The 21657-nt window shown below is 47.2% G+C and overlaps 1 protein-coding gene across 7 annotated transcripts in view; it reads left to right on the top strand.

Annotated features, from left to right (window-relative positions):
• LOC135911496 (eye-specific diacylglycerol kinase-like) overlaps nt 1-21657 on the top strand; it is a 655226-nt gene that overhangs the window by 575122 nt on the left and 58447 nt on the right. For 2 of the 7 annotated variants that reach the window (XR_010567368.1, XM_065443818.1), the window contains exon 1: nt 19364-19728. The exons of 4 other annotated variants lie outside the window; for them this stretch is intronic. Coding sequence is in view for 2 of the 3 variants with exons in the window: in XM_065443818.1 (XP_065299890.1) it covers nt 19526-19728 (203 nt within the window). In the remaining variant the exon portion in view is untranslated. Of the gene's footprint in view, nt 1-19363; nt 20488-21657 lie in introns of those variants that run through there. One more of the 7 variants, XM_065443822.2, reaches the window with a different exon arrangement.

The following is a 21657-nucleotide window of genomic DNA, read 5'->3' as shown; positions in this document are numbered from 1 at the left end:
GTGGGCAGGCAAACATTGTGGAGTTTGTAGGCAACAACGTCGGTGTGCTGTGTTATTGTTTCCCTAAAATAACATTGCACGGTGTTGTCGAGCATTCGGGACACTCAAAACTTGCAGTTCGTTGTAAACGATCAGTTCAGGGAAACCAAGGTTCTGTTTAGATGTAAGAGCCAAATAGCCAGGGAACTAGTTGATGCCTACGGTGTGGGTGAAGATTCGGCCACGTATGGTACTGTCGCACGTCTATCCCTTTGCACAACGAAGAAGTACAGTTCATGAGTGGCATGATTTTTCTTTGCACCTTTCTTATCTTTCATGCACCATGTCCTTTTGTGTGTGTATGTATGTATGTATGTATGTATGTATGTATGTATGTATGTATGTATGTATGTATGTATGTATGTATGTATGTATGTATGTATGTATGTATGTATGTATGTATGTATGTATGTATGTATGTATGTATGTATGTATGTATGTATGTATGTATGTATGTATGTATGTATGTATGTATGTATGTATGTATGTATGTATGTATGTATGTATGTATGTATGTATGTATGTATGTATGTATGTATGTATGTATGTATGTATGTAGTATGTGTGCGTGCGCGTGTGTGCGTGCGTGCGTGCGTGCTTACGTACGTACGTACGTGCATGCATGCATGCATGCAGGCGTGCATTTATTATTTTACAAATGGCTCGTCATTTGCAACGAGGTACAGGCCGTGTCCTATTTTCTTTCGTTTTAATTCCTTTTCGGAAATGGACCCTTAAAATCTCTCGACGTTGGACGGTACGAATTCAGGCGCGAATTCGTGCTCGTAAATCACGTACACCCGCAAGCTCGTGTTGGTGCCCGGTCTGCCGTGCCGTAAAACAAGGCGAAAAACAAAATGGATTGAGAAAAGGAGGGGGCAGGAGGGGGGAAAGACACGTTGGGAACCACACGCTTGAAGCGCGGCCATCCATTCAACGCGCGTGTTCTCGAGTTTCCCTACAGGTCTCTTCAACTGGGGGAAAAAAGGAAAGAGGATTGGGGAACACGAGCACCACCTCGAATTTTTGTTCAGTACACCAGGGATGCGCGTTTCCCAGGATATAAAGGCAATGCCGAAAAAAATAAAGCAATAGCCTAGCGAAATATACGGGCGAATGTGGGTAGGGGTGGCAGTCGTACGTAAAGAACCGCGACGACTTGTGAAAAAAAATCACACAAACTGAGAACTGCCGAAGGGCCGCTCTGGCTCAAAAATTTGCGGTTATTAGGGAGACTTCAAGAAAGAACGAGCGAGAGACAGAAAGAAAGAAAAAGAATGAAAGCAAGAAACGTCGAATGAATCAAAGAAAGAAAAAGTGAAGATTGCGAATGGAGCAGCGTCTTCCTGGTAAGCGCAAAGCAAAACATGTTCTCCCAAGTTTTCTTTATTTCCTTTTTCTTTCTCGAGCAAAATTTAGACAGCTTGGAGCCGCACTGCCGTGCTCAATTTCATTTCGTTCGGTTCCCTTTTCCTTTCGTGTTTGATTTTTATTCTTCGCGTGCGTTGCGTGCTCGATTTCACCCAAATCGATATGAAGCGAACGAACATGCTGGGCGCGCGCGGAAAACTGTCCCGCGGGGTTTTTTGAGGCACAACCGCACTCGGTCTCTCTCGTTCCGCGCAAATTCTGAAGTTTCGGGAAGACGCTCCCTATATAACACGCGGGGGGGAAATGGGGACGGAGGAAGCGAGAATATGTGTCTCGCCGCTGATCTAGCATAGCATGCACAAGGGGAAAATATGGGAGTTGGGGGGGTTAAAGGGGGAGTGGGATGAAGACGAAAAGTAAAAGCACGCGGAACGGAAAGAAGCCGAGGGAAAGGAGGGGTGGCGGAGAAGGGGCTCCCCCTTTTCCCCTTTCACTGGGGAAGGCAGTCGACGCGAGGTCGTTGCACTGTTAAAGGAGCACTGACACACAGCTTCGAAGCTGCAGAAAAGTCTGCCGTGCGCTTATCGCGCGTGAAAGAAAGAGTACTTTTAGCATGTTTGAAGCATCGTATTTTTGTTTGCGCACGTTTGTATATTATGTGTTATGCTCTCTTGTATTCTGTGCTGAAGCACACTTTTGACTGTCGTATCTCTGTGCGTGCGTTGTTTCATAAGTTTGTATCATTGAGATCTGTTTGTGTGTTTACCTGCTCATCGCAGACTGCATCGCGGTCTCGTGTGTGTAGGAATGTGTACTGTAGATATCAAAATGCTGGATCTTTAACACACACACACACATATATATATATATATATATATATATATCCGTCACCAATATAGGCTGACTACATGTCTCTCTGTTTTTTTTCTTTCAATAAAGAAAGCTTCGAATACATTGATAAGATATTCTCCTTTGATACTAAAGTTAGTCTCGAAATTTCGAACTTGGAGTCACCGACATTATCGCGACGCCATGGGGGCAATATCTGCTTACGTCATGTGGCAAAAGGGCTCGGTATGATAACGTTGCTCGTAAATAAAGAAGTGTACTGAAAGAAGAAAAGAAAGCGACAAGTCGAAAATGTCTTATCCGTACTCGTTTAATTGAAAGTGGTATACCAGCATCTTCGATTCGGCTGCAGTTACTGCGGTATAGTTTGGGTAGTGCAGCACTATCACCCCCCTCCACTTGACAGTGCAGCACGCTTCACCTACATGCACAACGCGTTTCGCTTCGACTTCGAGCCAGTTCGGCGTGCGCTCAGGAACGCCACAGCCGGTCGGGAACTGAACCAGGGACCTCGTGCGGCAGGGCACCACTGTCACTGTGACACCCTGGCAATACTGTACCCAAATGTGTGCATACGTAAAAACATTATTGTGATTCCTTTTCGAAGACCGACACATGACGTGGTTTCTGTGCTTCAAAAGCCCGCATATGGCTCTAAAAGCAATCGCGACTTACTCTCTGTTAAATCGCACAAAGGCTTCACCGCGTTACACCCGACCCTTGCAACACCGGGTTTCTGGGAAGCTCTCGAACGGAAGCTATGGCTTGCTTGCTTGCTTGCTTGCTTGCTTGCTTGCTTGCTTGCTTGCTTGCTTGCTTGCATCCTTTCTTTAGAAAACCGGTTGAGCTAAACTGGTTAACCTCCCTGCCTTCCCTACTCCACTTTTCCCTTCCTTCTATATCTATTTCTTCCCTTTGCTTCTGTTGGTCTTGCCGTTCTCGCAAAATAATCGTTCTTAGCGAGGCGTATTTGTACGGCTACCACCAACGTATCCCTCAATGGTTTTGATCCGCAGTAAGTACCGTCAAGGTTCAGGGAGCACGCACAGGTCAGCGCAACCATTCTAAAGAGAGCAGCCGTCGAGTCAGATAGCATACGCACGACGAGAGGATTTCTGTTATCGGCACGTGTCTTCCCAGCTTATTTGCGGCTCGTCAGCCGCCATAGCTGCGCGAAGCCGGCGGGCCATGCATCGAAATTCGCGTACGCTTCGCTGCATAGGCACTGCTTGCAGCGATCGTGCATGCTGCCAGCTGCTCGGGGTAAATGCGTCCGGGTTCTGTGTTTCGACGCGAGCTGGGAAATGGCGCGTTTGCCTTATCTTTCGCCACAGCTGAGCGACGTGCACCGGGATTTTGTCGAGCGCGACGTTCCGTAACCACTGCTCTCTGCATGAATCCGGAGAGATTATGCGTGCCCCGGAGGCATGAGCAAAGGAACCCCGCGGCCTAGCCGGTACCGCCTACACACGTACAGACACACTAACTCCGTGCAATGCAGCAGAAGCTATCGTAGAATGTCCAAGCGCGACTAAACGAGAACGTACAAAGAAACTGACGCAGAGTCTACGTCGTCTACGTTCCTCGTTCGCTTCTACGTTCCTCGTTCGCCTCGTTCAGTCGCACTTACAGGTACGAAGAAACAAACATACAGAGTCTACGTCCTCTACGTCGTCTACGTTCCTAGTTCGCTTCTACGTCCTCGTTCAGTTGCGCTTACACGTACAAAAAAACAGACACACAGAGTGTACGTCCTCTACGTCGTCTATATACGTTCGTCGTTCGCTTCTAGGTCCTCATTCAATCACGTTTACGCGTACAAAGAAGCAGACACACAGAGTCTACGTCCTCTACGCCGCTTACGTTCCACGTTCGCTTCTGCGTCTTCGTTCAGTCGCGCGTACACATTCTATCATAGATTTCAACCAACGAGCCCGCCAACGTGATTTAGAAGCTGTGAGTCACGTCAGCTAAACCTTAAAAGTGAGCCAGGAGAATGGCTACTCCGTCGTCCACCGCAGCTCGCCCTCCACCCAATGCCGATTGACTGGAAGGCTTCGCCCGCGCAGGTGTGAAGTTCTGTGGCGACAGCTGCAGACTCGCACCTTTCCTTCCCCTTACCACCTCCACCGCATTCATCCCTCCATTTACCTTTCTCCCTCTTGTAAATTCTGCGTCTCTCCCAAGGCAGACTTAAACCACATCTCATGGGGGTGCCCTAAGCACCCCCTCTCCTCATGCAATTAATATCTAGTGAGGAGCAGTGGGAGGCTGCCTTGCGCAGCTCGAGGCCCGACCTTTAGGAGGTTATCCTGGAGTGGGCTGAGAGGATAGCGGAAGCCTACTTCAAGCAGTTCCTCCCCAACCCTCTATTCCGCTGCGCCCTTCCCTTTAAAGAGGGATAAATAAAGTTTTTCATCACCGCCGAAGGATTAATAGCGTGCAATGGGCGAGCGGCTCCTCTTTTGCTCTGGAACGCCCAGCCGGCTCCCTTTACTTAGCGGCTGGCATGAGTCCACTCATGCTCAGTGCTCACTCCGCTGCATAGAATTAGCGAGCCGAAGTACCGCGACGGTTCGTAATATAGGCATGCAAAGGGGTGTGCGAGCTGTCTAGGATTATACCCGTTGTGTATTGCGCCGACCACTGCTTGCCTATAAGCGAACGCGTCGATGTGCGGCGGGCACGGAGAAATACGGATGGCTATTCTTCACTATAGCATTGACGTGTAGTTTTAGTGAACCGTCGCTAGGTTTCGTGAGGCAAGCAATTGTACGTTGTAGGCATGTGTCTATGGTTTTCATTTTTTTAATTTTTTTGTCATTAACGCGAGTTCGACTGGATCGGCTTACTACAATATGTCTGGCGCAATGGAGCTCTTGAATGTCCTGCTGGGCAATCGTTGCTCCGGCACGGTTGCCCCGAATACCGACAATCGCTGCGGGTGTCACGTTTTATGTGCCGGTCGACGCCTGGTGCGTTATCTTTACGCCGTTCTTGCACATTCGTTCAGCCATAAAAACTGACGGGAATGTCGAACGTCTCTCTCTCTCTCTCTCTCTCTCTCTCTCTCTCTCTCACGCACTCTTTGTTGGTGAGGGTGCGTATGTGTGTAGGCATGGGCGTGCGTTTTAGGTCAGTGATTACGATATGAGCATCCCCTGTGAAACGGTGCCGTGGTACATGCCACCTCGCTCGCCCTTTAAAACTCTACGCTGCAATATAACCTTTAAATATGTCTATACCTTAAGCCGCATTATTCAGAGCAGAAAGTTCACTTTCTTGCGTTATCTCTACCTCTGAGTCATCAGTCTTCCATCCGTCTTTCAGTGGCATTCACGGTCGTTTCATTTGTTTCCCTAGTGTCTTCAAAGCCTAACGCCCATGTCAAACTGCCGGCCATACCACATTAATCGCTGGATGGATACTCCGGCATTCCAGCAGAACATGCTCAATGTTTTCTGCTCCATTTCCACACTCTGCTGTTAAGCTGGCAAGTTCCTTCCGCTGGCGAGATATCTGCCCAGCGATCGATTTAGACCCGGCTGGCCTCCTTCAAGCCCTTGGGTTCAGCGAGAGCAGGGGGAAAGTTAAACATGTACGCAACAGAGATTAGTAAGCGGCCATTGGAAGATTGTTGGAAGAAAGGGGGGGAAACGACAAACAACGAAGGCGTGCAATAACAAAGTTCACAATACGAGTACAGAAACTTTGGTTATGGGAACACATCGTGGGTTTTTATTGCTTTTCTTTTTCTCTGGGCTGGGCTGGGCGTGTCTGCTGCTGCACTTTTCGTCGAAATAAAGTGTGTTTGCGCTTTCTTTCGCTCAATTTCGATGCGATATTCGAATTCAGGGAGTTGAAAACCACGACGTACTGCTCTTCACTCATTTTTTTCTGGAAAAGCTTTCAGCTTCCCTTTAACTATGGTATAGGGCATTAGCAGTATACTAGCAAGAGCTTGGTGGTGCAACCCACCACCCCGTTTCAAAGGGGGCGCTCGCAACATCCATCCATCTATCCATCCGCGGCAGTGGCGGTGCGGGCTGTGTGGGGGCAAAGAAAAAAAAAAGAACTCCAATGTCACCCCCCCCCCCTTCGCGCATAGTGTTCCCTGCCAGCGTTACCCGGTATACATCACGGTTACATAAGCTGCAGTTGCAGGGAAGCCTGAGGAGCAGTCAATGACCTTTGAATGCTGTCGCGTTGCTGTCTTAAAGACGAAGCTTAAGCATCTCCGACGTTTTCTTCTGGCGTCAATGGAGGCAGAATACGCTTGCGCTGTCGTGTTACAGTCTTCGTCAAACATTCCGAAGCGAGTGCCAGGGAGACATTGATTGTTTCTGCAATTTATTACTACTATTATTGTTTTTTTCTTTTGACAACGTTTCGTACCACTTGAGCTTCTGGAGAACTTAGGTGTCGCCTCAGTTTTTTTCTCGCCAGCGATTTTCCGACAGAAATATAGCAACAAGGGAAACAACATTTTCAGGAATTATATAATCGCAGCTTGAAGCCTATTATTTAAATTTCAAATGCATATATGCTCAACTATACTAGGGACAGTTTTGTGGAGGGATTCGCATTTGTTCTTGAGGTTATGTCTGTTTTCTCTCTCTCTCTCTCTCTTGTGTCAGAGTTCGTTTATTGCTGTTTCTTTCACCATTTTACAGCAAATTGTTTTTCTGTCAATGAAATTAAGTAGCCGGTGGTGCAGTGCTTCCAAGATCTCCTGTTACGCTCCATTTAACCCTACCTCGACCTACCAAATATAAGTGCAAGTAACATAATAAAATAAAGCATTACAAAAACCAGTTCTCTCACCTCAGCCTAAGGTGCACGCCGTTTTTTTCTCGCAAGCTCGTCTCATGTATTAAGGACGACGCTTTCAGGTTCACTAAAGCTCCGAAGAACCGAGCTCGCGACGATAAAGCGATTTATCAACTACTGGGGTCGAGAACGCCGGAACTTGAAACAAGATCGGCGAACGCCGTTCCCCGTTTTTTTTTCTCTTTTTTTTCGGCAACCGGCTTTCCTCTCTGCCGTCTTAGCCCACAAGTTCACTGAGTGGCTTGCGTAAAAATTTATCATCGCAGAGAGTCTTGCACGATGGAACTAGCGATCCCCTTTTTAGAAGCAACGCGTGGACGAAGTAAATTGATTCATCGGTTGCTTGACTGACTGATCTCCTGATTGAGCGGTACGTGTACGAAAAATATTGATTGAATTGGTTGATATAGTAAACATGATCGATCAGCCGATCGAACGGCACATGGAAGAAACAGATGTATACTGAAATAATTTATTACTTGACTGAGCGGCTTCTTCATTGATTGATTGATTGATTGATTGATTGATTGATTGATTGATTTATTTATTGATTGATTGATTGATTGATTGATTTGTAATGGCGAAAATAGCACAAGCGTCGCTGTATCCGCATTGGTTCTGAATTGAGGAAGACAAAGACCAAAGGGCCCGACATGACAAGGATTCCCCCTGGGATACCCAGCATCTCCACCAAATGTTTCGGGGTTTATTGACGGTTAGCGGGGATCCCAGTCACGTCGAGTCCAGCGCACGGAGCAGCCGAGCAGTTCCAGCTAAGCGTCAGCGCGAGCAAAGCAACGACATCGACCCTTTGGTCTTTGTCTTCCTCACTTCACGAGCCATGCAGCTACAGCGACGCTTGTACTGTCTTTGTCATTACAGATTGATTGATTGATTGATTGATTGATTGATTGATTGATTGATTGATTCATTGATTCATTGATTCATTGATTCATTGATTGATTGATTGATTGATTGATTGATTGATTGATTGATTGATTGATTGATTGATTGATTGATTGATTGATTGATTGATTGATTGATTGTCGCTCAGTGATTATGGCGTTCTGCTGCTGACCTCGGAGGTCGTGGGTTCGATTAATCCCGGTGTCGGCTGCCGCACTCCGATTGGTGTGGACTCCAAGAGCTTTTGTTTAGGCCTCCTTAGATTTGGCTGCACGTCGAAGAACCCCAGGAGGTCGGAATTGACTAACGCGGTGGTCCGGCACCTCTCCCTCTTTCCTACCTACGAGCGATGGCGGGGACGACATGCGGTGACACACGGCCGCTCAAGCAGAAAGCGACGGGGACATACAGTTCCACACTAAAGTTACTAGAGGAAACTCTGACTCTGCGATTGGTTTCGTTACCATAAAATTATGGTTATTATACATTGTTTTTGCCTCATCTTTGGTGCTTCTGGCTCCAGGCCGTCTTGTGACGTTATTAAGTGCGCTTTGCTTTTCAGAATCTTTAAGCATTCATTTTTCTAAGCACAGAAAGGCAATAAGCATCCGTGCACGTGCAAATTCTAAATTGTTGCTTTTCTTGTGCAATATTTTGTTTAAAAGGTTGCAGTTTGCAATGTTACAAAGCCATTTGAAGCCAGAAGAATGACGTTTAGACAAATGTATGTTTTGTAGCCTCGTTACCATCGATCTTATAACAGTTCGGAAAGCGAACCTTTCGCTTGGCCTCGCGTGATTGGTCCTAATGGCGTTTTCGTCAGCAAAGACGCCATCCTGACGAATCACATGAGGCCAAGCGAACGGTTCGCTTTCCAAACCGTTGTAAGATCGCACCCGCCGTAGTCACTAATTCCAGAGTTCCGTCTGTGATGTTTGTAGGAAAGGCTCTGCCTTCAAACACACGAGCGATGGTAGCGCCGACGTGCGGTGAGTAACGGAGGCTCGTGCAGAAGATGACGCGGTGTTAGTGCAGTGATTGCTGTCCGTGGTTCTCGCGGCTACAGCGAGAGATCAAACTGCCAACGGGGGAAAGAAAATTGAATCCCCAGGCTGGATTTCGCGGACCCACGCTGCAATCTCTCGAACCCGCGAAAGCGAACAGAGGGGGAAAAAAAGGAAAGGAACACCGGGACACTCGGTCGCGTATCCGTGAGCGAACGTTCTGGACTCCCGGCGCCATGTAGCTTTCGAAAGGGATAGACCTTAGCGCTGCTATATTTTTCGAGGAGATGTGACACAGACGAATAGGGGGGAAAAAATCAATTTTCGCTCGAGGCTTTGCAAGTGAATGCGGGGAGCCTTCGGAAACACGCTGCGGACTTTTCGTTGCAGCGATATGGTAAGTGTGTCTGCTGTTTTTTTGGGAGCGAATATGTATATATATGTATATATTCTGGTTCCTTGGTTACCTGGGAGACGTTACCTGCGCCTCCTTTCTATTTGTTGCTGCTGTTGTGACTGCGTATACAGTGTTAGGAAGCGTTTCGAAATATGCCGGAGGAATCGCAGAACAGGCGTGAGCACGTATACATACGGGCTTTACTCGAAAACCTGACGTAAAAATGACGGTGGAAGATTTCAGACACTCCTGCGCATGGCAACGAAACGGTTATAACAGGCTCGTGTGGATAGCTTTTCCGTTTGCTTAACTCTGAGCGCCGTCGTTTCTTCGTCCTTTCTTTCGTTTATTCTTGGTCGCCTACTTTTACACAATTTTTTTGTTACCGAACTTGGCGCTGACTACACTGGGCAGATGATCAGTCATGTTCATCTGCAGTTATGTTCGTAGGCAGGAACCTCCTTCTTCTTTCTTGCCTTGGTCACGTTCGGTGGCGTGATGGATTCTCCTGAATCCCATTCCCATGCATGTACCTTGATCGTGGGCGTGGCCTGGGCGAAGTCTTGCTGCGGCGAGACAGAAAGCGTGTAGAGTAAGATGCCAATATAGCAATGTGGCATTTAAGAGAATTTTAGAATGCCCGTATAAGTACCACCATTCACGGAATATCAGATTGCTGGAGACGTAGACGTGAGCAGCCGCGCATATCGCATAATCGTGCGACGGCGAGTTTAACCGGAGCGTGTAATGCTGTTATTGCAATGGCTGGCAATGGGCTGTTCAAGTTATTTCGCAAAGGCAACGGCAATAGCATAATTATGTATGTACGGCGGCTTTCTTTTTATATTCCTTCCACGAGGATAGCATTAAACAAAAATACGTCCCTGACGCCTTTTGGTTGAACAAACGGCCGCGAGATGTCGCTACCAGCTATACCGATGTTGTGCACGTCTCCTGCATTCCGGTATTCCGGTTGAGCTATACCTTCAAGCTGGGTTATTCCTTTCTTTTTTTTTTTAACCGAGAAAGCTAAGATCCCTTGCGCACAAATACACTTGGGTTTCTTGAGAAGCAGACAGGCAAGACACTCTCGATTTCTTTATCGCGCGCTGCGTCACCCGATGTGTCGCACATGATATCCGTACGCTAGCTTCTCCCGACTGCAACGCACCGGTCACGCTTTACCAAGCCACATCGACACTCCAGCAAGCAATATACCACGCAACCAACACCTGAACGCACAACAGCGTAAAGCTTTGCTGTCCTGCCTCGACTCCCAGGGCCAGCTCGATCTGGTCAAGAGAGCTCGCCCGGCAGCTACGACTCATGGCGAAGAACTGCCGTTCCGGTGCGATCTTGTACACCATTATAACGTTTCACTCTCCCCCTATCCCTCTCTCTTTCTGCTTCGTTTTGTCTGTCCTTGGTCGTAAAAAAATAATCTTTGTTGAACAACTTTGAAAACTGGTCCCAGAGTATGAAGGCAAGACGCATGAATTTTGTCGTTCTGCGAAACTCGTGTCAGTATGGCCTGTCGCAAATGGCCATGATTATGCATGCAAGACGATGTCAGACATGCCCGGCCCTCCTTGAGGTCAGCCATCTGTTTAGCCTGCACAGAAACTAAAGACGGCGTCACCCCATCGTCGGGATGTCACTCTCCGAAGCTGGTCGCTGACGTGGCTGTACTGTGTCTCGCGTTGGTTCTGAAGATGGCAAGATCGCCTAACGTAGCATCGCCTCGCCCACTTTAGGATGTGGTTTCCAACCTGCGAATGCATTTGTTCTGGCATGTTGGTCATAATAGTCGTTAACCGTAATTTACGCAGACGGCTTTTGAAACCATCTGTACAAATGTTCCGATATCGTGCTCAGGGACGGAGAGATCAGACAGACGGACATATGGACGGACGGAGGGACGGACGGACGGACGGACGGACGGACGGACGGACGGACGGACGGACGGGCACATACAGACGGACGGACGGACATATACAGACAGACGGACGAACGGAGCAAAGTTGAACAATTCTTTGTCAGCTTTGGGGGGATAAGCCTGTTCTTTTCGCGTAAAAAAAAGAACGAAGCGGGAAAAAAAACTCCTCTTCATGTTCGTTAAACACTTTCTAGCGAACGCGAAAGGAAAAGGCAGAGATTACCTATACAGAACGAAACTTTGTTCCCTCACGAGCTGCAAGCATATGCGTCGCGAGCTGCCCATGGAAAATAAGCTTGCTCTTTCGTCCCAATTAAGCAGCCCCTACGAATGCACGTCATGCTTTGCACACCGACAGTTTTCAGGCACTCGATCGGCAAAAGGCAAACAAAAGGGACAGCTTGATTTCGAGCGAAATAACGATGCGAAAAAAAAAAAGAAAAAGGTTAAGTAGCTGGAAAATCTGGCTTCGAGCTCTTCATCCCTGCGTGGTATCGCTTGGCTTTTCAAACGCATCCGCCCGCGGGTCAACACGCGTGCGATCGCAAGCGCACGAACATTTCACCGTTCACGCATGCGCACAATCTTGCGCGAGCGCGTTTCCCGCACAATAGCGCCAGCCGCGCGCGCTAAGCTAATTGGAGGCTCTTTGAAGTTAGCGCATCGACTTAAATAGCGCGCCTCGGCCATGTACCATCCAGTCAGGCCATCTACAAACGCAGCGAATTCACGTTTCGCCTCAACCCACGTAATGACGTCACGAGAGCGTACGGCGGAAGAGTGACTTTTTCCGATGTATATTTTTCGTGCCCCCGCGAGGCTCATACCTGAAAGGGCAATCGATTTGGAAGAAAAGAAATGAAGAAAAAAAAATAGAGTTGAATCCTACGTATAGGTGTGGGCTTCTCTGCTCTTGAACATTTCTGACACGATCAGATGCGGTGCGAACACGGAATCAAAAATTATCATATTCATTTTGCGCGGCTAGACGTAAGTAATCAATATCATTTACGCACTATGTGGTCGACCCTCGCCCTAATCGGCTTAGCGTCGCACTTTCTTATACTATGCATAAATCAACATTTATTATCCAATATAAACAACCGTTAAATACATGTAAAATATACAGAGAGAGAGAGAGAGGTCGCAGGTTCGCCCGAACGGATAAGCTATATAGCATCTAAGGTGTTAGCAATATATCAGGCTCGGCACATTACGCGATATGAGGTTCTTGGTTTCATGGGCAGCAAGAAATTCAGCAAACATTCGCCTGACTAGCTAAACAGGCGTAAGCTCCGACCTTCTGGGCTCGCCGTCGCACTTGAAGCAGATCACGTGACCTGCAAGGATCGGCGCGCTGCACGCGCATGCGCGTTCACGTTCACGAACGCGCATGCACATTCCTTGACGGCGAAAGCTCTCGCCTGCGTTCTGACTGCACTTCGGTAAGGCTGGGGAGCCTACACGCAAGCCCTGAAAAGGTGCTGGCATGTATGTTCCCTAGGTAAGGCCCAATGAAAACGCGTCAAGCGCCTCAGCGCACTCGCTTGGCCGCGAGGTGCTCATAACTCGAAGGGTGCTCAGCAGCGTTCAATTGGACATTGGGCCAGCCCTAAATCTTAAGCTGTCCCACACCCAAATTTCAAGACAGCGCTGTCCTGTGTGTTTCTGCCTTCTGTATTCGTCATATTCCGCTGCCCCTTCAAGATGTTCAAGTATCTGGTTGGCCAACCCCCAAAATTATTTTAGGCGATGTCGAAACTTCAAGTTGGCCCACCCACAAATTTTAATTTGGCCCACCCCCACATTTCAAGTTAGCCCACCCACAAACTTAGGTTGGCCCACCCATAAATTTCAAGTTGGCCCACCTACAAATTCCAGTTGGCCCAACGCTACTGTGTAAGCTTCCCCATGTATTTTCTAAGGAGCCCTATGTATTTGTGTGGGTATTCTCTTTTTATTTTTTATTTTTGACTTTAACTTGTTCCTTGTCACTTGAAAAGCCACGAATCATCTACATTTACACTATCATAATGATTAAATGTCATTAAATGATTAATGATTAAACTTTGCAAAGTGCGCATTTTTGTGCATAAACGAGGAATTACACTTTTCGCATGACAGAGCTTGAGAGCTTGCCAAAGAATGTTCACGCATTAAAAAAGTAACAGTGACGTTTCACGGGTGATGCCCAATCGTATGGGTGCTATAGCGCACACGATGCTGTATCGGCCCTCGGTGCGCCTAGACGCCTAACACTGTCCGCATCGCAAATCGTATTCAAAACAGTGCTCGCACGGCCGCGCCACACGCACCAGCCGCCGGAGTAGAAGGCCCCGTTGTAAACATTTGCTTGCTATGTAAATTACCTAGCATTGTGTCAGCGCGCGCAGGCAAACATGAACACTTCACACTCGATGACCGCGGACACTCGCTGTCAAAACGCTGGCGTGAGGAATCGGGGCAGCAGCAGCGAGCGAAGCGACCTTCGTGCTTTCTATCGCTTCAACGCAAACTGAGCGGTGAGAACGCAGCGCACGCAAAGCTACGAGCCATCGGTCCACCCAGACTATGCCCCCAAAGCAGATCGCTTTCAAGAGAAAGCCCGCGCGACCGCGCGCAATGGCACCGTGAAACAGTGTCGTGGTACCTCTGGCAGGTACGTAGTACCGTTTAATACAGCATGGCACGGTGGTAAGGGGCAGCGTAAAGTTACTGGCTATGCTCCCCTATATTATACAGTATATATGTTGGTAGGGAGCATACATAGAGTTCCTCACTATATTACATAAATCTGGCGCTGCTGCGCTGTGGTATGCATGGGAATGCCGGTATATTGTGACTTTGGGTTGGCATCGTTCTCGGACAGCCAAGGCACCTTGAAGACGCGCCTGGCAAGCACCGTTCCGTCTAACACAATGATTAATTTTCTACTACAACAGCAAGTAAAAAGCAGTTTTAGCTTTATTATTACATAGGAACATGTTTTGTTTAACTATGAAAACTTGTTATTGCATGTACAATTATATGAAACGTAAAAAGCATCAGCGGGCCGCTAAAGTTGGAGAACAGACGACAAGATTCGCGCTCGCTTTGAAACAGTTTGTCGTCTGTTCTTGCTTTTCTTCGCTAGTTCATACATTGTAGGTGAGTAAAGATGCAATATGCGTGAAATTAAACATTTTATGAAATTTTATACCTTAAGAACGCACTATTTGTGTAGTGATATCTACGTTCTAGACGAAGCCTCTTACAACGCCAGCCAACACGAGCCTCACAGACACATATACCATCGTTCCCATGACGGCCCGGCGCCGCTTAAGAAACTCCCATAGACGGTGGCGCCAGATTTCCCTCTAGGTGCTATAGTGAGAAACTCTATGGGAGCATATATGCCAAAACTGTAGGGGAGTGTCCTAGCATTCTTCCCTCGTGACAGCTAGGGCTTTGAGAGGCTGTCGCTGCGCGTCTGGTCGCAGCGTCTGCGATCATATAGGCGACGACAGGCGCTGCATGGGGTTCCGAACGCGTTGCTTATGGCACTCGATGTACCGGTTGGCTTCCGCGTATGGGTAGGGCACGATGGTAAGGGGGAGCACTCCCAAAGGAGAGTGCTTTGTAGTGCCGCAAATAACCAGGTCCCAACGCATGCTCAACGTATTCTTGAATAGTAAGCGAGGTTGGTTCTTCATAATTTTTTTTCGTGATTCATTAATAGCAAACATTTCAGCGGCGCAATTTCATGCATATGCGCGTCAGACTCTGTGTTCGGAGTGCTAGTTTATGGAGTATGGAGGACGCCAAACGATTTTTCTCCTGAAGTTTCTGCGTTGTCGTTGTCCGTAGTGCTAATTTAATGCGCAGACGAAATTTGCATACTCATACCGGAGCCAGCCCAGGCGCGTTACTCGTTCGCTTACTTCGCCGCTTCAGACAAACACCGCCGATTTCACGAGCTGGCCAGCTACGCGTGCCCGTAAAACTTGTAGTGAGTAGCCTGTATACATTGGACACAGGAAGTACGTCACCAGGGAAGCATACCCCAGAGAGGTGTTCTGAACTTCTCGTCGCAAGCCCTCTGGGGTCGCCGTTTTATGTAAAGAGCCTTCAGGCAGTTTTAAATCTTCGTTTACCTAATTGTGGAGTCTGGCATGCACCGCGCTAAGCTGAATCAGCAGACGGCGTAAATTAAGGGCGCAGGCTGCGTAAAGCCGTGTCGCTTGATTTTTTTCATTGCTCGTAAGTCTAAGCGCAGGGGCGATAGCGGGCGTTGAATGGCTAATTTATGTGACGTTAGCCAACGCCGCCATCCCCGTAGTGATACATGCGTCGCGCCCACGCGCCCCAGCTCAATACGTGACCTATCGTATTAGTTACAAGCATTCGTCGAAGCGGCAAGCGCTTCACGAATTCACTTTCGCCGGCGAGTTGGGCCTACGACTGCGTCCTTTTTGTCGAGCCAGACGGGCAGGTTCTGCTAGCGGGCGGTTGTGCAGAATTCAGCTTTGCGCAGTCGACGACGCTAATTCGGTGCTCTCTCTGCTGGTGCGAGCCGCCCGCGTGCATATGCGATTCGTTGTAATTAGCAAACGCCGCTCTCCCGGAGTCGGTGCTCGATGCGATGCAGACTTTACGATGAAAAAAAAAATCGGTAGTCAGCCTACAACTTCTTCCTTTTTTTTTTCATGCCTACTGCACTGTGCCTTATGGGGGCGCAGTGTACGGTGACGTAGTATGTGGGATGCTTCGGAAGAAGCGAAAAATCGTCGGCTTCTCGTGAATTCATTAGCGTGCGGAATGATCAACGGTATGTAGAGGAGCGCGCCTTGAATACTTCATCAGAGTGTCTCTTCGCATGCAAATCCTGGCGCACACAACTTGGCTATTCCCATCTTTGCGCTGAAATAAGCCGCGACTCGGTTGCAAGGCTTGGGACATAGCGCAGCCGAATATCTTTGTTGAGTTAAAGACATGACAGGCAAAAAAAAAGAAATAAGGTAATGATAAAGAATGTACGCAGCAGGACGGCACATATAAGAACTGACGAAAGCCAGCACGCGTCAAAGTAGTTTACTCACTGACTGAAGAAAAATTCCGGTGGGAACCATCAGTAACGGTTGTTAAACACACCGTTCTTTTGAAATCCACTGGAATTATATTGAGCAGGCATTTTATGTAGACCACCTAAAGAAGGAAGCGATTAATAGTCTGGCGGCAGGTTAACAATGGAGCTATAGTACCTAGTATGCATAGGCGAGGTTGCGCTGACCAACGTGGTCGTATGTTTCTCAGCTGCTGTGAAAATGCAGTATACTCCGTGCTACTTGTAAAAAAAAAGCGTACGAGGAACGAAAAGGCTGTTAGAAATCGGATCAGCGAGCACAAGTTCAGCGTCGAACAAGCTCTTTCAGTGCATTTAGCCTTCCGCACTACTGAATTCGCTTGCGTGCAACATTTAAAAAACTAGACAACGGTCGCTTGAGCAGACATCATCATCATCGTGATTAAGGCACTAAGGCACCCCTTAACTCTTAAAGGCGAAGCGAAGTGTCCTCCAAATTATTATTATTATTATTATTATTATTATTATTATTATCATTATTTTGCGTTCAATGAACGTCTTCGACATAAACCCTAGAAGAATACCCATAGTGCCCTAAATAATTTGCCATACTCGATTTCTTACGAACCAGTTTCGGTTTCGTTTCTCATGAAGTCTATGTGTCATGGCGTCATAACGCAGATGATGTTCACGTTGGAGCAGAACATTGTGTCGTTTTGAATGCCGTTTTGTCTCCGATGCTGCTACGTCAGACCACGCAACGAGTAATAAAAGCATTTCAGACGACCGAGTGAGTTAGAGCAAGTGCTAAAACGTCGCAATGTTCTGTTCTCACATGACCACCCGCTGCGTCGTATGATACGTAGTCCCAGGAAATGAAACCGAAACTTATTCGTAGAAAATAGCAAATTATTTACGGTGCTCTGATGCTCACCACTGCCTTTTCTGAGGTTTCAAGGTGTCGGATATCCATTTAACGCGGAAAATCAACAAAAAAAGGGGCAATGTTAACATTTTTTTTTTCGCGGCAACTTGGAAACCGGTACAGAAATTGTACAGCATCCGAAGAAATGTATACGCTCTTCATAAATTGCGAACTGATAGAGAGAGTGAGATTGTGAAGAGCAAGATACGCTATTTTCTTAGGGAGCACGACTGAGTGCCTTGGGGAAGGGGAGTAAATTAGAAGAAGGGGGGTTAACGGAGGGGCCCTACTTTTATTAGTTATATTATAAGAGGCGAACAAACACTGACACCAAGGACAACATAGGGGAAATTACTTGTGCTTAATACATGAAATTAAACGATAAATTAATGGAAATGAAAGTGGATGAAAAAAGAACTTGCCGCTAGTGGGGAACGATCCACAACCTTCGATTGGGGAAGGGGAGGTGAGATATACAAAAGGAAGAAGACAGGGAAGGCCGAGGCGTTCACAGAGCCCTTGACTCTCGCAGTAGCCGGGCGGCACAGTCACATATCTTTCCTGCAAATAGCAGCACTAGTGCTTCGTTTTTGTTTCCCGCGATCTTTCATCGCGGATACCTCATCCTGCTACCCGGTATCCGTCACGTGACATGTTGCTGACCAGTCGTGGCGGTTTCTGGTTTACCTCGACCATCGAACCTGTTTGGTGGCTCGCAGATCGAGAAGGTGGATATGTTGCTTTTACCAACACTACAGGATGCTCCTGCTTGATTCGCTTCGCACTTCTCAGCGTAATTGTTAGAATGTTTGTACAAACTGATATTTCACGCCTACACAGGCACGCAGTGAATGTATAACGTGGTTTCTTACATTTACATAAATCTAAGTGAACATAAAGAGCATTACTGATACACATTTCACGAGAAAGGGGAAAGGAAACAAATGGTAATCTGCTAAACAAAGCGGCCATAACCTGTTTCCGACTCCGGCGATAGGTGGTCTCCATATGGTCCATATGGTGGCATCTCCTGGATTTAAAGTGCGGATCTTAAAACCTATGCTCTTGCTCATTCAATGCGGCGGAAGTGATTTTGGGAGACAAACACGTTATAAATGTGATTTCACACCACCCATTGATATTGGCGCTTGCGGCCAGCATAGCCACAGCCTTCGAGACTAGATGGTGGTACTCGGAAGGAATCCTTGTTTTGGTGTGGATTTGGACTTAAAATATAGATTTCTAGATTTAATCATTTTCACTGTACAATAAAAATTATTCAGTTTTAGGGTGCGATAGGTTGTGCTTAAAACAAAGCAGCCATGACTTATTCTTGGCATCTTTAATCGCTTCTGGTGATTGCAGAACGTGCACAAAAAGAATTTTAAATATTCATTTTTTTATTATTATGAGGTACATGGAGAAGCTGATCCTACAAAAGCTCCCTTGGATTAGTGGAAGTGGATATTCAAGGCTACGCTTTTGTGTACTGAAGTGTCTAGAAGTTATAGCAGTACACAAAAGTATGACCTTTGATATGAGCTTTTGTTATAAGTTGTGTCCAAATCAACGGGGAATGACGGTTCTCTCTGGGTAACAAAACCTAATTTCGAAGGCTATACTTTCACTATCTCTATGTAACAGATGAAAATTTTTAACCGAAAACAGATAGGTGGTGTCCAAATCCACACCTCAGCAATGGCAGTTTTAGACATACAAATCTTGAAGGCCATGTTATTACTGGCAGCATGCGGCGGAAGTCATTGCAGGAGCTCGAAACACATCATTTGCAACATGACTTATCTCACAAATGGCCATTTGTGAGATAAGTCATATTTTTAGATATTTTTCTGTACTACTAACACGGAAAGAAATTGTAAGAGCCAAAAACTAGTAATAGATCCCAAACTTCAGATGTTGTCAAAATAAAATGCACGTCCCAACGACGGCTCTCGAAGGCTATGCTTTTACGGACTGCATTTGTCAAGAGCGCGCGCTAAGCTTAGCGAAAAGCGAGTAGCAGCCTAAGCAACAATGGAAGCGCCGCTCAAGAAACGATCCGCAAGCAAGTTTGGAGGCAACGACAACAAAAACAAGACCGCGTACCGTAAACATGGGCTTCCCCGCTTGCAAGCATGGTGCGCGTCGGCGTCACATAGACATATCAGACGCTTCAGTTCACGTTGCCGGGTGACGTTGTCATGCCATGAACTGTCAGGCGAAGATTGACCGAAGGTGCTCCTGCCGAGTAAACCGAAGTCCGCCGCCAATAACGACCGGCGAAGCGGCCGCTGCGCTGCGTGCCTTTCGACGTTGGCGATCGCGCTGCCTCGTGGCAGAAACTGTGATGAATGACCAGCCGTGCGGAAAACCACGTTTAAACCGATCGTCGCACGCCATCGACACCGTGTGAGTGTGTGTGTCGTCCGTGAAAGCGGGCACAGGTGGCATTCGCGTTTCAAGCATCGCCATATTCCAAGCGCTGCGCGTTGTCCAAATGTCTCGGAACTTGCGTGCCGGTTCTTTCTCGATGTTTGACCTTCAAGCGGGAATCCGTTGCCAAGGCGCCCTCTTCATCGTCTTTAATAGCTTCGCTTACGAAAGTGTGCCTGAATGAAGCGTCCTTCGCCGCCGATGACAGAAAGCTGGGCGCGTGCAATTAGCGCGTGTTGGGGTCGTTGTGCAATCGCAAACGTGTTGTGCTCTCAGAGAGGCCGCGGACCGTACGTAGTACGTAACACGCATACGCGGCACACTCGTCCCGACAGCGCTCGTCGGAGTACGCCGGTGCTCGCATCCTGTGTAAAGTGGTCGTTCGACGCGTTCTTTTGTGTGCACGTCTGTGGTTGACAGTCCGGAATGGATCAGCAAACGGATATAGCCTTTCGTAATGATAGCGATGACGCGCTTTGGGGCGCCTTGTGCGTGAGGACTGCAGACGCCAGCAATTTGAGGCTATTATAGCGCCGATTTCGCTGTCGCCGCTTTCTGAAGTGCAAAGCGTCTCTGTGTGTGTGTGTTTTTTTTTTTTTCGTCTGCTCCGTGCCGCCCGTGTGTGATATGCCAGCGTTTCGGTCAAATGTGGGGGCAAGTTCATCGTTTGGGAGTAGCCTCCGCTGCGCCAGTCGCTGCACTGAAGAGCAAGTGCCTTTTGAGAAAGGGAAAAGAGTAAGACTTACCCCTTCGATTTCATTTCCAAATTGTTTAGAGCGTAGTGCGGATTTATCTGCGTATTCCTATCTCGTCTCAATAATAATAAAAAGAAATATGGGTGCTCGTAACTGCCCACGTTGCAGCGTGTTTTGATGTTGTGGCGATTCTTTTCACAAGGCGAAGCTGACACAGTGCTGGTAATATTCACTCCACACCAAGTCGCAGATTGTAAGCAACATTATAGAATTTACTAATGGGTTGCTGAGATTTTAAATGCCTGATAGTGTTGAGAGAGCTTGGTGCTAATAACGTAGGCCCGTATTCACAACATTTTCTTATGCTAAAAGTGTTTGTGCCAGCCAATATGGATGTAGCACATATTGTTAGTGAAGACAGTCAGCCAATGAAAAACAGAGCATATGAACGAAGAGCTTTGTGAATTCAGCCCCTAGTGAATGCAGTCTGAAATGTGTTTGCATTATCATAACTTTTGTTTGCTTGGCATCATTTTGTCGGATGAGGCTGTGAGAAATATACATCATTGTGACGATTTTCTATATTTAGGCGTATTGTCATAGTACAAGACGTGCAGCACATTAGAGTGCTTCAACTTGTCCGTGAACGAATTAGCATTTACAGAATAACAGGTCACCAAAGTTTGTAACAACCAGCAATGCGATGTCCTGTGGCACAGACCTCTACCACAAAGCTAATACTGCATACAAAGCTAATACTGCAATGACTTGCCATATTCGACCTAACTACTTGTATGAAGCACTGGTAGTTGAGTAATTGTAATGCACAGTCCTTTTATGGTTTTCCTTCAAGGAGAACGCTCATACAATGCAATCATTTTTTCAAGGCATTTCAGCTGGACAAAGTGTCACAAGATGTCACTACCAGCTCTTCTTCCGGTTCAGTAAACAATAATAAGTTTAACGACCTCATCAAAAAGGCGTACTTGCTGTCTGATGGGTGCTTGCTACGCAGTTCACGATGGGCATTTGCAAAACTGCCACATTGTTTGATGTCCCAGGTTCTGGTATTCTCAACGTGCACAGCATGACAGTGAGAGTAAGGGCTAGAGAACACAACCAAAGTGCTTTAATGTAGCGATTTTTCAGCTGTTTGCTCCTTGAAAATGCCGCTCAGTGCTTATTCACCAAACATGCACAGCTCAGAAAA

The sequence above is a fragment of the Dermacentor albipictus genome, chromosome 10 (assembly GCF_038994185.2).
Source record: "Dermacentor albipictus isolate Rhodes 1998 colony chromosome 10, USDA_Dalb.pri_finalv2, whole genome shotgun sequence".
NCBI classification, from domain to species: domain Eukaryota; kingdom Metazoa; phylum Arthropoda; class Arachnida; order Ixodida; family Ixodidae; genus Dermacentor; species Dermacentor albipictus.
Note: the sequence above shows the minus strand (reverse complement) of the source record. Positions and strands in the feature narration are given on the sequence as shown.